Below are 17,290 nucleotides of genomic sequence, written 5' to 3'. Positions count from 1 at the left end.
GTCCAAACATGCATCACCGCTGCCCCCGGCCGGGACAGAGCCAATGAGGGCGAAGAGGCGCACCAGATGTTTTCTTTTTTTACTTTCCGGAAAACCTTTTGCGGTCAGGCTGGCAAAATACGATGACTGCGGGCCAAATAGGAGCTTGCGTGCCTCAGCATTGCTTGCGACACTTGCAAAGTTTCCACTGGAGATCAAACTAGGATGTTATTACTCATGACAACATCAGAGAAATGATCACCTCAGCCCTAACAGTTTCACATTTTTGATTGTATTTCTCATTACGATGACAATCCAGGTCCAGAAATGAAAGTCCGTGCCACGGTTCGGCTTTAGCCGCAGATGCCTCCAATCAAGCTCCGACAAGCACCTCCGGACCCGGCCGGACCTTCCTGGACCTGGATCCAAAGAAGCCGTCGCACGGGTGAGTCAGGCGTCGGCCGGGTGTCCTTCATGCGCTTGGGTCACGGGTTCAAGTCGCCCCACCGTGCAGTGAGCGGTTGTTCTTCTCCAATAATGACAGCAAAAAAAGGCGTGACATGATTTGATAATAACATCTTTAATCATTTAAGCAAGGCATCAGTACACCATGTGCACACACGCACACATACACATTAAGACATCCCGTTGAAATGAGGCCAACCACTGTTGATGATTTCAAAGCATTTGCACAAACACCGTCATCAAACGATTCAAGGGGGAAAGAAATTTCCCGCCATGCTACGTGCTGCCACACCAGCAAAACGCACACAAGCACAATTCCAAATGACTACTGCACTGTAAAAGTAGTCATTTTCAAATCATGGAAAAATCGACTTCTTATTGACGCCTTTAGGTGAATATTTATTTGTGTCGCTGCAGCGAGTGTGTTAAGGCAGCATTCAGTTTTGGAACTAATTGATGTGCTAATCTATGCTAATTAACGTGAGCCACTCTATGGTTTGCATTATATGTTAGCATTAAGCTAGCCTGACAACCTCACAAACGTCTGCGGTTCAAATTTCTCTCAAGTTGAAAAGGAGCATACAAGTAAGGTGCATTTTTATCATTTGTTAATATCATCAAATAGAACTTGTTTTTTTCTTGACACTGCTGTCAGTTCAGTCTTGATCATCGTGTCAGTTGCGTTTGCAGCAAAAATTCGGCATTTTAGAACAAGAGTGCACGCAAACACCAAAAGTTATCAAACACTGAACGTATTGAAAGGGATGTACTTGACATTTATCTGAACTTTGCCGCCTGTGAGTTTTTGTTTTGTTTTATTTTGTACTGCACGTGTGCATGCTAGACACTTGTGAGACATTCCTGAGGGCGCCGACGTGTGTTTGATTGATGGTGTTGTGGTAGCAGGTTGCTACGCAAGTTAAAAATAGGCACCCTGACAACAAACAAAAAAAACAAGTCGTTCACATCTCTGGGCGGCGTCGCCTGCGGTTTACAGCCATGACATTGTGAGTTTTGAAAATTATATATATATTAGGGGGGAAAAAACGAAAAACATTGCGTCCCGCACGTTTCCAATCTACTCACGGCGGTCGGTCGGTCGGTCACCCGTCTTCATCCAGGCGCCAAATTCCTCAGCTGCGTGGGAGGGAGCGGGAAAGCGCTGTCGGGAGAAGCAATCGAAGAAGGGGGGCAACATTGAGGAGGATTTGAAAGGCAGCTGTCTGTCGTGAGAAAAGTGCTGACGTCAGCGACTCGAAGAGTACAAAATTGGCATCACCGGATGCACGAGCCGGCCACAAGAGGGCGCCGAACGCCAGCGCGACGTCAAAGCGCCCTGGTCTCGGCTTCGATCTTCCTCTCCCCGTGAAGGCCGTCTGGGTCGGCCGGGACCGCCGTCTGCCTCACGGCGATCTCCGGACCCCCGCCGTAGATCCCCGACAAGTATAACCAGGTCTCCTCGGAAATCTGCCCGTAGTCGGCACCTGAGGGGAGGGGGGACGGACGGCGTCATTCTTGAGCGGCGGCGCCGGATTTCCTGGAGACTGACCTTGCTTGAGCTGAACGTGTCCTCCCTTCATGACGGCGATCTTACTGTTGTCGATGGCAGCGGGGGGCTCTGCGTGCAAAAGCAGGAGGCCTTTATATAAAGTCAATGCGGCCAGGAAGGAAAGAGTGGCAAGAACTTCTTACCGTTGTCTTTGCCTTTCACAAAGCTCTCCCATTCGCGGAACCACTGCATGCTGATGCACAAGATGACAGCGGGCGCCTCCTCCGCCTGAAACTCTTTGTTGAGCTGCGCCGCCGCCGCCAATTGAGCATTAGAATAGAATAGTATAGAATCGAATAGATGTTTATTGTCATGCGTCGTTGGTACCACCTGCACGCCAAACGTTTTACTACCTTGATGAAAGTGTCGATTTCCGTTTTCCTGCGTTTGGCCAGCGCCTCCAGCTCCACCTGGCAGATGGCGCACACGTACAGGTGGTTGACGGCGGGACCGCCTCCGAAACTGCACACGCGGCGAATGGGAACAACGTCAGCGCTTTGGGGAACAAAATGAGTGGAGGAAAAATCGACCTGTTGTATAGGTACTCCCACACGTTCTGCGGCACGATGACCACCAGGTCGTCCACGTAGTGGTATTTGTTAGGAGGGATGCCTGGGAAAGGATAGAGTGAGGAATTTGCTCAAGTATTCAAAGCCAGGAGGACGCCACGCACCTCCGTGGTGACAAAGAAAGGTGTGATTGGAGATGGGGCCCGGTTCTGCAAAGGTGTTGAACTTGTTGAGCCACTCTCGCGAGATGTAAAACTGCAGCAGGCTGGGCTCCTTGGCGCTGGCCAGGGCCACCACCTTCTGCCGCTCCCTCACGGACTCCTCGCTGCTTTTCCTGCGCCAATTTTGGTTTTCTTTCCAAGACTTGAAGCGAGCACACTCGGCCTCTTATTGGTAAAAGAGCTTACCTGTAAAAGAGCACGTACGCTTCGGCGTTCTGCACCACCGTCTCGTGGACCTCCGTCACGTACTGGTCGTCGAATTCATACCACTGAGCGTTGATGACGTTCTGGCAGTAGGCGATGTAGTGTCCGCCTGCGGGGGGGGGGGAGCGCAAGCGGCGTTTCTTTTGGATTTGCTAAGCGGGCGCAAGCGGCTCGGGCGCTTTGCTGGCGGCGTCGTCGTACTTCCGGCGGTGCCGTGGTGGCAGATGACGGAGAGCAGGTCGTACGTGGTGACTTGGGACGGGCTGTCTTTGGCCAGGAAGGGACGCATGTCCAGGCCCTCCAAGGGGAAGGACACGTGGTTGCTGATCTTGAACGAGTACATGACCTCGTGGCGGAAACGCTTCAGGTGGATGCACAGGATCTGAAAAGGGACGCCGACAAAGTTGGGGAAAACTCCTTCCACACGTTCCCGAAAAAGAAGTCAAACCTCTGGAAGTCGGAGGACTTTGCAATATTTGATGCCGTTTCTCAACCTGCAAAATGATGACATGCATTGAATTGAAAAAAATAAATAAATCGCTGCGGGAACCTGTCGTGAGCGTCCACATACTCACTTCTTGCATCTCTCACAGCTGTACATGTTGTCGCCTGCAAAATGAGAAGAACAGCAGATGCGCGTTCAAGGCCGAGTGTTTCCCTCCGCAAATGGGAGGCGGGCGAGCGGGCGGGCGGGCGGGAGTCCACCTTTGAGTTCGTCGGCGGCAAAGAAGGCGGCTAGGCAGTCCTCCAAGGTCACCATGGGCCCCCAGAACCAGCTGGGTATGCACGAGACCACGAACCTAGCCCCGAGCAGACGCCACGTTAGCCACGTTAGCGCCGGCGAAGGTCGGCGGCGTCGTTGTGACCGACCGGCGAATGGAATCCATGATGAAGGAGATCCAGCCCTGCGAGCCGTACGCGTCGGGACACGCGTTGGTCTTGACGGGCAGGTTCTGATGGATGGAGGAGTGGAGCTTGGCCAAGTCCTCTTTACCAGGGATGGGCAAGGACAGGTCTTGGAAGGTCTCCACTGTCGTAGACACCTGCCGGGCGGCGGCGCAATTCTCGTACCCGTGGACGATGTCGCTGGATGAAGTCACTCACCCTGTCGCAGGTCAGACACTGGACCAGGCTGAGGATGGAGCCGTCAAAGATGTCGGAGATGACGCTGCGATAGAGACACTGTTTCTTCTTCCGGGAGGTCAGCGGCGGGTGAGCTGGGGGGAAAGAAAAAAAAAAAAAAAAAAAAAAGTTGCTAAGGAAGTCCAAATGTAACTTCTTGGATTTTGAGTTGAACTATTTTCTCTTTTGGTGAAAGCACCTCATGTTCCAATGCTGATGACTAAGCAGAAAAAAAAGATCTCTGATGCTTATGTTGTTACAGATGATATTTGAATAACTGGAGCGAGCCACCTTTCTTGTACGGGTACGAGGAGGCTGCGGAGCGCAGCGGGCTGGAGGAGCGTTTGGAATGAAGCTCCTGAAGGGTTCTCACAGGGCTGCAGGGGCTGGAATGCGGTGGCGGCGGCGGCCCCACTTCGTTGTCCGGCTCTGGTCAAATGCATTTGGTTTGCATCATTTTCTGAAAAAGTAACCCTAATAATCTGACAAATGTTCTCACGTGCGGTGCCGCTTCCTTCTTGTCCTTGATTGTTCTCTTGGTGTTGGACTTCAGGAAGCTCCTGCACCAGCTCTTCCTCCTCAGCGCTCGCGGGAACCGCGGTGTCCACGTCGGCGTCCTCGTCCATGTCCTGGGAGGTTCCGCGAAGGGGCGAGCCGGAGACCCGCCTCTCCTTCAGCCTCTCCTTTTCCGAGATGCCGCCGCCCACGGGGCCGTCGCGTTCGTCCTGCGCCTCGCCGCCGCGGTCGGAGCTGGAGTCGCAGGACAGGAAGTCTTCCTCGACAGGCGAGCGGTCGCCGTCCAGCCTCTCGTCGCCGTCGCTACTCTCGCCGCCGCACTCGGTGAGTGGCGCCTTCAGTTCCTCGTGGAGCTGGTCCATCAGACAGCGCAGGAACTCTTGCGTGTCCTTTTGCACAGTGACAAGTCATTGCCGGATGGAGACGAGCGATTGGGGAAAGTGCTTACCTGTTGGGCGTAACCGCGAAACATTGGGTTCAGAAGCTTGATGCCGTGGGACAGGCTGGTCGGGATCACGTAGCTGGGCCTGCAAAAGCGTGGTCAGACACCCGGCCTCGCCGCCAAAATGCTTTTGATGACTTACCGATTTTTATGCCACAGCTCCGAGATGAGTTTCTGGTAGCACTTGCAGAGAGCCGGCTTCTTGTCGGAGCGGACCAGCCCGGCGCAATCCAGGAAGTACTGCGTGAGAGGAGGACTGCTCGCAAACGACAAAAAAAAAAAAAGGTAATGCAATGATTGCTGATGAATTACAAGATGATGCCGGACGGACGAACGAACTCACCAGTTGGACAAGGCTTGAAGAGCTGCGTTCATGTAGCAGGAGTTGCCGATGTTTTTCATTCCTGTTAAACCTACAAAAAAAACAACAACAATGTGATGATGAGTATGTGGAGTGTTCAAGGGAGCATACCTCTGGGTTTAAACTCGTCCTCCTCAGACTCTGAGCCTTCTTCCTCCCCCATGGCGATGGGCACTGCTTTTAGCGGGTAACCAAGCGGCGCTGCTTCCTGCGGGGGGGGGGGGGGGGGGGGGGGGGGGGGGGGGGGGGGGGCGAAAAGTGCTCTGTGCTGTTTCTGCAGATCGCAGCTGGCGAAATCGACTCACACCTGCTCAGGTGTTATGTGGTGGTGATGGGGGGCGGTGGCAGGCACCAGGGCTGGCGTCACGGGGGGCCTGGGCTCCAGAAACACTTCCCGCTCGCACACATAGCACCAGATCCTGAAGGTGGTCAAGTTCACCGTCAGGTTGTGCTTCTTGGCCTGAATGAAAGAAAAAGTGGCCATTTCCCTCCGAGGCGCTTTTACAATGTCGCTGATCGAAATGTACCTTTACCTGTGCGTGCAGGGTGCTGTGATCCGAGTAGGATTCTCCACAGCCAACATACGGGCAGTCGTTCTAAAGCAAGAGAGAGGTAAGAAAATATATTTTTAGAATGGAATTTGCGGGATTTTTTGCGGACCTTAAAGATACCTCAAGACAGGCCCACAGGTTGGGACCCACAACGCCACATGATTGACAGGTTCCCTATACGAAGAGACAACATACACTCGTGTTCGTTCAGTCATCTATTTCTCAGCTTCAGTACACAATGTGACAAATGCATGATCCACCTTGGATTTGTGAAGAAGACCGTCTTTGGTAACCTCCCCGATGGAGTCTAAGTGAGGACAAAGGTCTTGTTCGGCCATTCTCGTAGATGAGCTGGAAAACAACAAGTCAGATGACAAGCTAACACTAGCTTTCAACGATGGCACAACCGGAATCGAAACGCGACCTTTCGTAATAACGACATCATGGCATTCTCAAATGTAAACAAAGAAAAGAAATGAAGGGGAAAAAGAGGCCTGCAGGAGTGGAAGGATCGCTCGAGGAAGGAGATCCTTCTACAAATGCCAAATCACCGACCGGCCGCAGCCATGACATTTATAAATTCGTAATTACCCTAAGGTGGGACAGTTGTCACGGGAAGATCACTTTCATAATGCAGGGAAACAAAGCACCGTGGATGCAGACGAGGCGATTGAGCCGAATGACAAGACGAGAAATTGCCCCCCTTCCGACCCAAAACAACTCACTCGCTCACTCACTCGCTCACTCCCCTTCTGTCATCCAAGCGTAGCGCACGTCACGTCGCAGGGCTGGGAAGCAGCTAGCGACGTGACGTCACGCGAACGCATGATTAAAAAATAAGAAATACATGTATGAACAGAAAATACATCATGGTTGTCGTGATTTGAAATCATTTGCAATGCTGTTAAATTAATACAATTTAATAAACGATCATGTTATGCGACAGTTAAAATGACGTCGAGTATTTTATACGCGGTAAAGCTGATCCTGAGTATGCTAGAGACGTTTTTTAGTTGCACGAATGAATCAAGAGCAGGCGTGAAAACTGATTCCAGATCGGCCGGTCCAGACCACGTCGGCAGTAGCGAAGCCTCGCGGTATTTCCGTTTCGCAGCAGCTCTCGCTCCTCCTTTTAGCCTGAGCCGACATGGTGAGTGCACGGTGGCATTTTCTCAGCCGATCTTGTCGGTGTAGTATCTTCTTGCATCCTTGTCTCATCGTCACGTTTTAAGCCGTTTAGTTTGTTGGAAGATTACGCGGGGGTTGTTTTACGTTTACACGGTGGTATTTTTCGCCGTCATTTGTTTGCATTTGTGTTGGGCTTGAAAGCATCCTCTGTGATTACCGGTGCTAGCGCTAGCTTGAATGCTCAGGTTAACACGCGGTGAAAATGCTTCATTTTTACGTGTCTTTCCCTTCCGCCTCGTTACTTTTTTTTTTTTATCACCGGTACGATGACTTTTTTGTTGCGTTTGAACTGCTTAATTTGACGACGGCGTTGCGTCGGAGGCTTGCCAATGAATAGCACAACCAGGCCTGCTTAGTCGTTTGGAAATGGTCAAGTCGTTTGACGGGTGAGACGGTTCTTTCTCAATTGAAGACTTTTGAGGCTCTTAGAGCTGCAGGCATAGCGCTTTATGATTGTCCTTTGTGGCAAAGTTGACCCATTTCCTCCCGTCTTGACTTTATTGTTAATGCAACACGTTTCCACAATCATGAATCCATTTGACCTGTTGTCTTTGTGTGACAGCCTAAAGGAAAGAAGGCAAAGGGGAAGAAGGTGGCACCGGCCCCGGTGGTGACCAAGAAGAAGGAGGTCAAGAAAGTGGTCAACCCCCTGTTTGAGAAGAGGCCAAAGAACTTTGGCATCGGTGAGTCGGCCGACGAGCCTTTGCCAGATCATGAGTTGCCGCGCAGATGATGAGTTTGAATATTTGCTATCTTACCACCACTGAAGACAACTTTTTCCACCAAGATCGCTGATGCGCACTTGCACCGTTAAGCAGTTTGAGCGTGTGTTCAATGTCCGCCTTGAGAACCTTTCTCATTGTCGTACCGCAGGTCAGGATATTCAGCCCAAGCGTGACTTGACACGCTTTGTGAAATGGCCTCGCTACATCCGCCTGCAGAGGCAACGCTCAATCCTCTACAAGCGCCTGAAGGTGCCGCCCGCCATCAACCAGTTCACCCAGGCCCTGGACCGACAGACGGGTACGACCCAGCCCCGTCGCCAAATTTTCGCCAACCGTGTCTTGGTTATTGCGATGTTAACGCCTATATTTGTATTTTTTTTGTGTGTGCTTGATCCTGCAGCCACGCAGCTCTTCAAGCTGGCACACAAGTACAGGCCCGAGACCAAGCAAGAGAAGAAGCGGAGGCTGCTGGCCCGCGCTGAGCAGAAGGCGGCCGGCAAAGGAGATGTTCCCACGAAGAGGCCCCCCGTCCTGCGTGCCGGTAAGCGATGGAGTGCGGTGCGGCTCGGAGGCCTGGTCCACATGAACACGGGGGTTGAGTTGAGTCTGCTTGGCAAATACAAAAGCGACCTGGGCAAATTTGCCCCCACTAGCTTGATGCTAACATCTAATGGGAAAGTATATAGGTGGGGTAACAGAAATGAGCGCGTATATTGCTCTCGCGGACCCGTGTCATGTGAACCCGGCCCCTCGACGTTCAAGTGGCCCGAATGCAGTGATGACTTGAATTTCTTCACCTGAAACTCATCTTGATGGTTTATGAGCTTTTTAACCCTGAGCGTCGCAGGCGCTAAGCGGCCCATTGAAAACCTTGTCGAGCGTTCCGATGTGACCTCTCTTCTGCTATTCGCCAGGCGTCAACACGGTCACGTCTCTGGTGGAGAGCAAGAAGGCCCAGCTGGTGGTCATCGCCCACGACGTGGACCCTATCGAGGTAAGCGCGCCAAAGTTTGCCTCGTGAGACCCTCCCTCCCTCGGCGATGATGTCTGAATTTCTTCACCTGAATGATCACGTGTGGATCCAAACATACGAGCTTTTTAACCCTGAGCCGAGCAAGCGACGCGCGGAGTCACGTGCTTGGGGGGAGCGATGCTAACCTGGAGTTTTGTCACCCCCACTCTTAGTTGGTGGTCTTCCTGCCCGCCCTGTGCCGCAAGATGGGCGTGCCTTACTGCATCGTAAAGGGCAAGGCTCGCCTGGGCAAGCTGGTACACAGGAAGACGTGTTCCTCGGTGGCCTTCACGCAGACCAACCCGTAAGTGGAGAAAAGCCAGAACGTCCCGCCCGCCGCCGCCGCCTTGCTCACCCATGCCGCTTTTCTTTCCAGTGAGGACAAAGGTGCCCTCGCCAAGCTCGTGGAAGCCATCAAGACCAACTACAACGAGAGATACGAGGAGGTAAGAGCACTCAACTTAAAGGGCGTTCCCTCGCCATCATTAAAAGGGAAATTGTCGGCCGCTACACTGTGGCGTTTTGGAAACGTGACCTCGGCCATGAACGTGAAAGCGCTTTCGTGTCTTTATACAATTTGCCGAAAATGCCGAGTGATGCAAAACGTGGCCCTTGTGGTTTTGCAGATTCGTCGGCACTGGGGAGGCAACATCATGGGCCCCAAGTCCACCGCTCGCATCGCCAAGTTGGAGAAGGCAAAGGCCAAAGAGTTGGCGACCAAGCTTGGTTAAAATTGTTTGCAATAAAAATAGAAAATCTATGTTCCAACTTGGCACAGTTTTTTTTTTTTTGTTTATCTTGCCTACTTTGAGGCATTTGTTTATGCTGACGGGTAAATTGTCACATGACGCCACAAAATTCCGTCAACTGGACCGAGTGGAGTTTTCTACCAATTGCACTCAATAAATTATGCTCCTACTATATTTAGCATTCTTTATTTACGGCAAAGAGAGCGACACGTGTAGTCCAGAAATAAATCAAAGTTTCTTTGCTTTGTAGCAATTTTATCACATAATTAAAAAAAAAAAAAACTGACACCAAGACAAATTCTGCAGATGCATTTTACAGTTTGATCTTCTTGATGAACTTTGCGTACCACATGTAGGCGGTGGTCGCACACAGGCCGTACCTAAAAGACACAACGCACACGCTAGCTTTCGAGAGCTCGATAATGAAAATATGTGACTCAAAACACCACATGCCAGGTGATGATGTACTGCAAGTGCTCATTCCTCAGCGTCACCCTTGTCTGCCCGCCGACTGGCCCGCCAGGGATGGTGCTGGCTGGAACACATTTCCTTTTTTGAATCACTTCACCATAGTTTCTTTGCGCCACAAGATAGCAGCAAAGCACTACATTTGACTCAAAACTCTCTGGTCACATCATGTTTAACATTACCAAAGTCAGCATCAATGAAGATTGGTTGAGCTCCCGCCACGTCCGACATGGCTTCCAGGTCACGGAAGTGCCATCGGTTTCTGTCGGGGTCGTTTTTAGGCATGAAGGGCTTGCGGGGCTCCGTCAGACGGACCACTCCGACCACCTCCACCTCGTCGTCCACCTGCAAACGTGCGTGTATTTCGCTTCGACGAAAGTCCAGGGGTGAAAGAGAGAAAAAAAAAACATGGGGTGCTCACCTGGCCCTTCATCCTGCTTTCTGGTGTGATCTTCTGCCTGGGGACGTAGCCTCGGTTCACCAGAATGGTGATGCTGAGACATTACATTATAAATGAGTGTTATTTTTGTTTCGTGTTACTCAATCTTGCATTTGCATTACCCGAGGTCCGTGCAGCGAAAGGGCGTGACCACGTTCGCGCCCGTCTCGCCGCTGGACGTCAAGCGTCCCGCCTCCCTGGCCTCCTTCTCGGGGTCGACGGGCGAACGCGGCAGGACGTACAGCTCCTTGTCGTGCTCGTAGCGGCCGCGTACCCGCACCCGCCTGTACTCCAGGCTCGTCAGCTCCAGGGGGCTACGGAGGGGAGACGTTAGCGCGGTTACCGCAAAGGTCAAAGGGTGGCGCTCTTACTCGATCGGAAGCGGAATGGGCTCGGCCGCGGTCAGTCTGGACAGCTCGTCGATCAGCTGTAATTTCCACTTCCGACGCTTCACCTTGATGCAAATAAAAATCTATTTTCTCGGACTTCATCGATTGAAAACATTTTAATCGATCGATTTTTTCAAGGGAGGGGCGTGATGCATACCTGCCAGGTACCTAGGCCAAAGGTGGTAGCCGGGATGAGCAGCAGGAACCATTTAAGAAAAATGTCTTCTCCGGTCACTGCCACCGAACTGGACGAATGCCGCTGTGCCAGCCACCTGACTGGAGAATTAACATGAAGTACAAATGAATAGTTAGAACCCTTCTACCTACCATCTTATATGTTAGTGAAAGTACATGAAACCATGACATTGCCATCTTGTATTTGTGAAGAATGTAAGGTAACGTCAGAGAAACAATCAAATGAGAAGAAAATGGTATGAATTACCATCTGTTGGTCTGTAGAGGGGCGTTCTCCGCAGGTAAAGAGTCCTCTTGACGTGAACGACACTCGTCTGCAATGATATTCATTCAGCAAACATTTGATGAAGGAAAACCATACACGCTATTGTTTATTTGAAGTCTCTATGAGAAAACTTACGTGTTTTAAAGTCGTCAACGCTCTGCTGTAGGAAACCAGGAGCGTTTTGAGCGAAGCCATACCGAAACAAGGTCCAACCTTTCCTACTGGGTCAGCTACGTAAGGAACATGTTACTACGCTTATGTACCCCCAGCGCACCCCCCTCCCCGCCGCTCTTTTATTCATGTTTTTAATATTTATTGAGACTTGTTTGATAAATTTTCGGCAGTACATTGTCAACAGTGTATTATTATGTTCATTTGCATATAAAGAAATAAAGAAAATAAAGTTACGGTGCTAAAGCTAAGAGAAACCGGGGAGTCATTTCTTTGTTACTACTTCCGGTATTTTTAGCGAACGAACTGCTTCCGGGTCCGTCACCCTCATAGTCCCGTCCACACGTGTGCTTTCGCTTCGCCAAAAGCCATGGCTACGATTTCTATGTAAAGAAACAATTGAATTCAATTAAAAAGCGTCCCTTTCTGACATGGATCTCGCGGCAAAGGACTCGTACATCCAGAAACTGACAAGTAAAGTGCTACATCAGCGGGAACCAAAGAAGAGGCCATTCGGTAACGTTTGTTGATGTATTTATTTTTTACACATAGTCATATGAATAGATCTCGGACTTTGGGAAAATGCAACTTAATGCACTACTTTGTATTCGATCACATCTCGCATGGATTATTCCCGGAGGTGGCAAAATAAACGTGAGGTGTGTATGTCATTTTATTTTTTATAATTCAGATTTTTTTTCCTCCATCAGTTCCTTTTAATGGCAAGAAAGACGGCGGGCCACCACAGAAGAAGAAAAAGTGCAAAAAGAAGTCATTCAAAGATGAGAAGAAGCAGAGTGTGACACCTCCGAATAAGTCCGGTCAGGCACCAGCACACAACGGAGTCGTGAAAGTGAATGCAGCACAAATAGCAGAGAAAGGAGGTACACACTTGATTTTTTGTTTCTTCTTCCTTTTATTGTTGTCAAGCCAACTTAGGTTTGTTTCTCCAGCTCTTAAGCACCAAATCGTTTTTCTTATAAAATGCATGACAGGTAAGATAAAATGGTTTTTTTATTTTTTTTTTTATAATTCAGATAGTGGATAGATGGATACTCAAGATTCTTTTCCTCCATCAGTTCCTTCTAAGGGCAAGAAAGACGGCGGTCCACCACAGAAGAAGAAAAAGTGCAAAAAGAAGTCATTCAAAGATGAGAAGAAGCAGAATGTGACTCCTCCGAATAAGTCCGGTCAGGCACCAGCACTCAACGGGCACTTGAAAGTGAATGCAGCACAAACGGCAGAGAAAGGAGGTACACACTTGATTTTTGACGTCTTCCTTTTATTGTTGTCAAGCCAACTTAGGTTTGTTTCTCCGGCCCTTAAGCACCAAATAGTCTTTCTTATCAAATGTATGACAGGTAAGATAAAGATGACAAGAAGTGAGCTGTGTTGTTTAACACAATCCATATGATTTGCTTTTAAGGAGTAAATGTGAAGGCCACCTTCTCTACCTTCGATGTTCTCCGGAAGAAGCTGCACGACAAGATTGAAGAGGCCAGAGCGCAGGTATGACGATAAGATGGAGGCTAACTAAGGGCTTTCGCAAGAAGAAGCATTTGTCATTTTATTTTTGGCAGGCCGGCCCCAAGAAGGCGCTGTCGGAGGCGGCCCAAGCCAAGCGGGCTCGGCGCATAATGGAGCGCGAGCGCAAGAAGCGAAAGAAGAAGGAGTTCCAGATCAAGCGGGCTGCCGAAGCACAAGCCAAAAGCGAGCAAGCCGAGGAGAAGCCGCAACAGCCGGCCGCAGCGGCTCCGACGGGCGCCGCTAAGCGGCAAGAGACCGCCGTCATCTTCAACACGGTGGAGACGGTGGAGGACAAGTACGTGGACAAGACCCTGAAGAAGGCGGCCAAGAAGCGGAGTGTCAAAGGTCAACTCACGCCGCTGTCGGGACGCAACTACAAGCAGCTGCTGAGCCGGGTGGAGGCTCGCAAGGACAAAGTGGATAAGCTGCGGCAGACGGACGAGGCCAAGGCCCGAGAGCTGGAGGCCAAGATGAAGTGGACCAACGTGCTGTACAAGGCCGAGGGCGTCAAGATCAAGGACGACGAGGACATGCTGCGCGCCGCCCTGGCCAACAAGGAGAAGAAGCGCAACAGGCGTAAGAAGCAGTGGGAAGGGCGCAGCAACACCTTGGTGGAGAAGATGCAGAAGAGGCAGGACAAGCGGCGTAGGAACATCAACAAAAAGAAGGCCACCAAGGTGGAGAAGAAAAAGCACAATGCCAGGAAGAAGGGCAGAGTTCTGGCCGAGGACTTGAAGAAAGCCAACTTGTAGTCACATTGCAAGTGCTGCCTCGTTTCATGCGAGAAGCAAAATGAGACGAAGAGCCAGCTTTTGTTTGAGTGGGGCTCTTTTGTTTTTTTATGTGGTTAATTGGCTCTTTGTGTGTTAAAAAATAGATACTATATTACACTGGTGATGGTTGAATGTTTCATATTTATTTATCACACTATATGTGTAATTTTAAAGAGCTTAGATACATTTTTATTAGATTTACTATTTGCCATATTTTCATCGCGTTGGATCTTGCCCCGCCCACCCCGGAAGTGATGACGTAAATATGGAATTTGAGCTCTCGCTTAAGTGTCCCCCGCAACTATTCGCTAATCTGTAACATAAAACGTCTTCGGTTTACTACATACGGCACTATATTTTCTATTTCAAGTCACTCTTGTTAGCCTACTACCTAGCAATGATTCATTAGCCCATGGGAGTCCTCGCCGGGAGTCTTGCAAGTCGCTGCGTCGGTACGCTTCGAAAGTTCCCAAAGGCATGTGATCGTAAACGTTTACAACCTTAGTGTTTTGGCATGTTTTTTATTCTCTTTGGTCTTCTTCCTCTCGCAGACAGTCATGTCACGAAGATTTCACGCGAGCCGGATCGAAGGAGTGGACAAAAACGTTTGGTAAGAAACCGACGACGAGGTGCGTTCAATCAGTTAACAGAAGCAACTAATCATTTATTTTCAATTAATTTTATCTTCTTTCCTCTGGGCTCTTTGCTTCAGGTTAAGAACGATGCAAAAGCAACTTGTAGTTGTAGAAAACATGCCGTAACGTGCGTCGCAGAAATTGTCCACAAGGGGTCGCAATTTTGCACCACAAGTATTCTTTTTGCCTATGTCACAGCTTCGCTGTCAAGAAATGAAAGATATTACATTACTTTGACTTTTACTACAGTGAAGGTTCGCCACCCTAAATTCAGACTTTTCCTGCACCCTATTAAAACAATTTGTTAAAATTTCTAATTTCAGGGTGGAGTTCACCCAATTGGCAGCCGACTACAAGCCCGTCAACCTCGGGCAGGGTTTCCCGGACTTCGGCCCTCCGGAATACATGCAAGAAGCCTTCTGTGAAGCCCTGCGCGGCGGTCCCTCCATGCACCAGTACACGCGCGCCTTTGTGAGTACGCTGGGGCTGCGTTGGAAAGCACTCCCGAGCCGCCATATAACGTCTTGCTCTTAGGGCCACCCACGTCTGGTAAATAGTCTGGCCAAATTCTTCAGCGGCATCGTGGGCCAGAAGATCCATCCCATGGAGGACGTCCTGGTGACGGTGGGCGCTTACCAGGCGCTCTTCTGCGCTTTCCAAGCGCTGGTGGACGAGGGGGACGAGGTGGACGCTCTTACTGAAGGAAGGCTGCTGCTCTTTTTGTGCGGGTAATGCAAGCAAATGTGGCCCCGCCAGGTGATCATCGTGGAGCCTTTCTTCGACTGCTACCAGCCTATGGTGAAGATGACGGGCGGGAAGGCCGTTTACATCCCTCTGAGACCAGTAAGTGCCCTCAACTGTTATCTAATGAGGAAATCTTTTCGGACAAGATGGCGGCTAAGCACAACAATGCGTCTCTTCACCCTCGCAGAAAGTCGAAGGCGGCGGAGCCCTGTCAAGCGGCGACTGGGTCCTGTCCTCCGACGAGCTGGCCGCAAAATTCACGCCGCGCACCAAAGCCGTTGTCATCAACACGCCCAACAACCCGCTGGGAAAGGTCAGAAGTCGAGGCGCCCGATTGCGGCGCCGGCCGAGTCACCGTGAATCTTTGTCTTGGCAGGTGTACACAAAGGAAGAGCTGCAAATGATCGCTGACCTGTGCATCAAACACGACGCGCTGTGCTTCAGCGACGAGGTGTACGAGTGGCTCACTTACGACGGAGCCCAGCATGTGAAAATAGGCGAGGCCCAAAGCGCATTTCTGTCCGTCTGCTAATTACTAATGGTGGCTATCGGCAACACGGGCAACTCGAGACGGAATCACGCAAGCGTGTTTGCTCTGGTCCACAGCCAGCCTGCCCGGCATGTGGGAGCGGACCGTCACCATCGGGAGCGCCGGCAAGACCTTCAGCGCCACCGGATGGAAGGTGAAATCCCAATTTTTGGGAGAGAGGTGCGGGTGGGTGGGAAAGATGATTTACTTTTGTCCAGGTGGGCTGGGCCATCGGCGCTGGACGCATCCTCAAACACATGAAGACCGTCCATCAGAATAGCGTGTACCACTGCGCCACAGCTGCTCAGGTGACGGCAATCGCCACGAGGGCCGCGACGGGAAGCCTCACGTCATCGTATTTCGCCCCCCCCCTGCAGGAAGCGGTAGCTCGCGGCTTCGAACGGGAGTTGGAAACGTTCGGCTCGGCGGACAGCTACTTCCGCCAGCTGCCGTGCGCGCTGCAGCGAAAGCGGCACAAGCTGGCCTCGTGTCTGGAGAGCGTGGGCCTGAAGCCCATCATGCCGCAGGGGGGCTACTTCATGATAAGCGACATCTCCTCTGTCGGTGAGCCCAAAAGGTCATTTTGGTGACGTTGCGTGGCCTGAACTTCCTGCTTCTCCGCAGAGGTGGATCTCGCTGACCCGAGCACAAAAGACGAAGCCTACGACTTCAAATTTGTCAAATGGCTCATTAAAGAGAAGGTACATTCAGAGCCGGCCGGATTTATTTGATGACAATTTGATGAGGGTTTTATTTTATTTTTATTTTGCAGGGCTTGGCAACAATTCCCGTGTCAGCCTTCTACAGTGCCGAGCACGGCAAAGACTTTGACAAATACATCCGATTCTGCTTTATCAAGGTAACATCACATTCCTTTCCATTGTCTTCTTTTGTATGGAGCTGACGTTTTTTTTTTTAATTCGTGTGTGTCCAATTCAAAGGAGGACTCCACTCTGGATGCAGCAGAGGCCATCCTGAGAAAGTGGAAGGCTGCACGTGACGTGTGACCTCACTTGCTACTACCCGTCCCGCCGTCCAGATCTCAGTTGACTCCTTGCGGACAAGCCATATTCATCGTCCAAATGTGTTTGATTTTGGGGTTCTGCGTGACATTTTTGACTGGGCCTAAAATGCACAGTCAGTTCAGGTTCATCCCGAAATTTCACGGCAAAGCATAATATCCTAAAGTTTTTGCGAGTAGTGTATTTGTGCAATACATCCTTCACCGTCCAAGCCTTTTTTGCCACTGAACAAAAGTATTGCAGACTTCTTGAGTTGTGTATCCCTAAATGTTGTCACTCAGGCTTTGGGATTTTGTTGTGGAATGATTTCAATCCACTGTGAAAAAAACCTACATTCTGTGCTCCTTGTCACTTTAATTCAAATGAAATGTTGTTCAATCTATTTTCATTTTTAGCCAATTAAAATCAAGCAACGTTTGAATGAAATTCTTTGTTTCTATTTAATGGCAATTCTTTCTTGTCTCAGACACACTTCAAAATGAATCATCTGTTAAGTGTAGAAACAATCAATGGTAATAGTGCAACTGTGTCACATACGTC

At 50.3% G+C, this 17,290-nt stretch overlaps 5 protein-coding genes, 1 long non-coding RNA gene and 3 other non-coding genes across 12 annotated transcripts; 7 read left to right on the top strand and 2 right to left on the bottom strand.

Moving 5' to 3' along the window:
• Positions 1–102: 102 nt before the first annotated feature.
• Positions 103–5,266, top strand: LOC119131311. Its single transcript, XR_005099630.1, has 4 exons — positions 103–424; positions 3,521–4,139; positions 4,312–4,517; positions 4,603–5,266. It is a non-coding gene; the product is annotated as an uncharacterized LOC119131311 (long non-coding RNA).
• usp20 (ubiquitin specific peptidase 20) lies at positions 1,248–6,691 on the bottom strand. Of its 3 annotated transcripts, none has more exons than XR_005099627.1 (25): positions 6,511–6,691; positions 6,180–6,270; positions 6,040–6,093; positions 5,902–5,964; positions 5,676–5,828; positions 5,480–5,576; positions 5,351–5,420; positions 5,150–5,263; positions 5,014–5,092; positions 4,549–4,954; positions 4,341–4,478; positions 4,032–4,144; positions 3,798–3,970; positions 3,633–3,727; positions 3,503–3,536; positions 3,376–3,421; positions 3,129–3,309; positions 2,910–3,036; positions 2,667–2,836; positions 2,524–2,605; positions 2,347–2,455; positions 2,137–2,239; positions 1,994–2,062; positions 1,710–1,928; positions 1,248–1,606 (listed from the first exon to the last, which is right to left on the bottom strand). XR_005099627.1 is itself a non-coding variant. In XM_037265626.1 (25 exons), exons 2-24 carry the CDS (start codon positions 6,255–6,257, stop codon positions 1,771–1,773), a joined length of 2,712 nt encoding a protein of 903 aa, XP_037121521.1. In that variant the 5' UTR covers positions 6,258–6,270; positions 6,511–6,691; the 3' UTR covers positions 1,248–1,606; positions 1,724–1,770. The 3 variants fall into 3 exon arrangements, 2 of the variants coding, with proteins under 2 accessions (XP_037121521.1, XP_037121519.1); XM_037265626.1 differs by having other exon boundaries at positions 1,724–1,928; XM_037265624.1 differs by having other exon boundaries at positions 1,248–1,928.
• A 975-nt stretch (positions 6,692–7,666) lies between these two features.
• rpl7a (ribosomal protein L7a) lies at positions 7,667–9,612 on the top strand (the record flags this gene model as incomplete). Its single annotated transcript, XM_037266307.1, has 7 exons — positions 7,667–7,790; positions 7,981–8,130; positions 8,233–8,373; positions 8,747–8,826; positions 9,018–9,148; positions 9,221–9,290; positions 9,471–9,612. Coding segments are annotated over 7 exons (801 nt in total), but the record flags the coding sequence as incomplete, so codon positions are not given.
• Positions 7,832–7,906, top strand: LOC119131970. Its single transcript, XR_005099761.1, has one exon. It is a non-coding gene; the product is annotated as a small nucleolar RNA SNORD24 (small nucleolar RNA).
• LOC119131968 lies at positions 8,603–8,675 on the top strand. Its single transcript, XR_005099759.1, has one exon. It is a non-coding gene; the product is annotated as a small nucleolar RNA SNORD36 (small nucleolar RNA).
• LOC119131967 lies at positions 8,868–8,945 on the top strand. Its single transcript, XR_005099758.1, has one exon. It is a non-coding gene; the product is annotated as a small nucleolar RNA SNORD36 (small nucleolar RNA).
• A 211-nt stretch (positions 9,613–9,823) lies between the features above and the next one.
• Positions 9,824–11,771, bottom strand: LOC119131307 (surfeit locus protein 1). Its single transcript, XM_037265637.1, has 9 exons — positions 11,485–11,771; positions 11,332–11,398; positions 11,047–11,165; positions 10,872–10,954; positions 10,623–10,814; positions 10,483–10,555; positions 10,244–10,406; positions 10,047–10,128; positions 9,824–9,973 (listed from the first exon to the last, which is right to left on the bottom strand). The coding sequence occupies exons 1-9, from the start codon at positions 11,542–11,544 to the stop codon at positions 9,907–9,909; spliced, it is 906 nt and encodes a 301-aa protein (XP_037121532.1). The 5' UTR covers positions 11,545–11,771; the 3' UTR covers positions 9,824–9,906.
• A 49-nt stretch (positions 11,772–11,820) lies between these two features.
• Positions 11,821–13,942, top strand: surf6 (surfeit 6). The gene is made up of 5 exons (XM_037265631.1): positions 11,821–12,036; positions 12,231–12,404; positions 12,600–12,773; positions 12,947–13,029; positions 13,101–13,942. The coding sequence occupies exons 1-5, from the start codon at positions 11,952–11,954 to the stop codon at positions 13,797–13,799; spliced, it is 1,215 nt and encodes a 404-aa protein (XP_037121526.1). The 5' UTR covers positions 11,821–11,951; the 3' UTR covers positions 13,800–13,942.
• Positions 13,943–14,067: 125 nt separating this feature from the next.
• On the top strand, positions 14,068–17,176 carry kyat1 (kynurenine aminotransferase 1). Of its 2 annotated transcripts, XM_037265630.1 has the most exons (15): positions 14,068–14,295; positions 14,372–14,430; positions 14,779–14,926; positions 14,990–15,139; positions 15,212–15,298; positions 15,387–15,512; positions 15,576–15,696; positions 15,806–15,882; positions 15,947–16,036; positions 16,106–16,292; positions 16,353–16,429; positions 16,501–16,587; positions 16,670–16,827; positions 16,871–16,875; positions 16,917–17,176. In XM_037265630.1, exons 1-13 carry the CDS (start codon positions 14,233–14,235, stop codon positions 16,733–16,735), a joined length of 1,338 nt encoding a protein of 445 aa, XP_037121525.1. In that variant the 5' UTR covers positions 14,068–14,232; the 3' UTR covers positions 16,736–16,827; positions 16,871–16,875; positions 16,917–17,176. The 2 variants fall into 2 exon arrangements, with proteins under 2 accessions (XP_037121525.1, XP_037121524.1); XM_037265629.1 differs by having other exon boundaries at positions 16,670–16,811; positions 16,865–17,176.
• The last annotated feature ends 114 nt before the right edge of the window (positions 17,177–17,290 follow it).

The sequence above is a fragment of the Syngnathus acus genome, chromosome 12 (assembly GCF_901709675.1).
Source record: "Syngnathus acus chromosome 12, fSynAcu1.2, whole genome shotgun sequence".
Taxonomy (NCBI): Eukaryota; Metazoa; Chordata; class Actinopteri; order Syngnathiformes; family Syngnathidae; genus Syngnathus; species Syngnathus acus.
The sequence above is the reverse complement of the archived record's forward strand: the minus strand, read 5'-3'. Positions and strand labels throughout refer to the sequence as shown.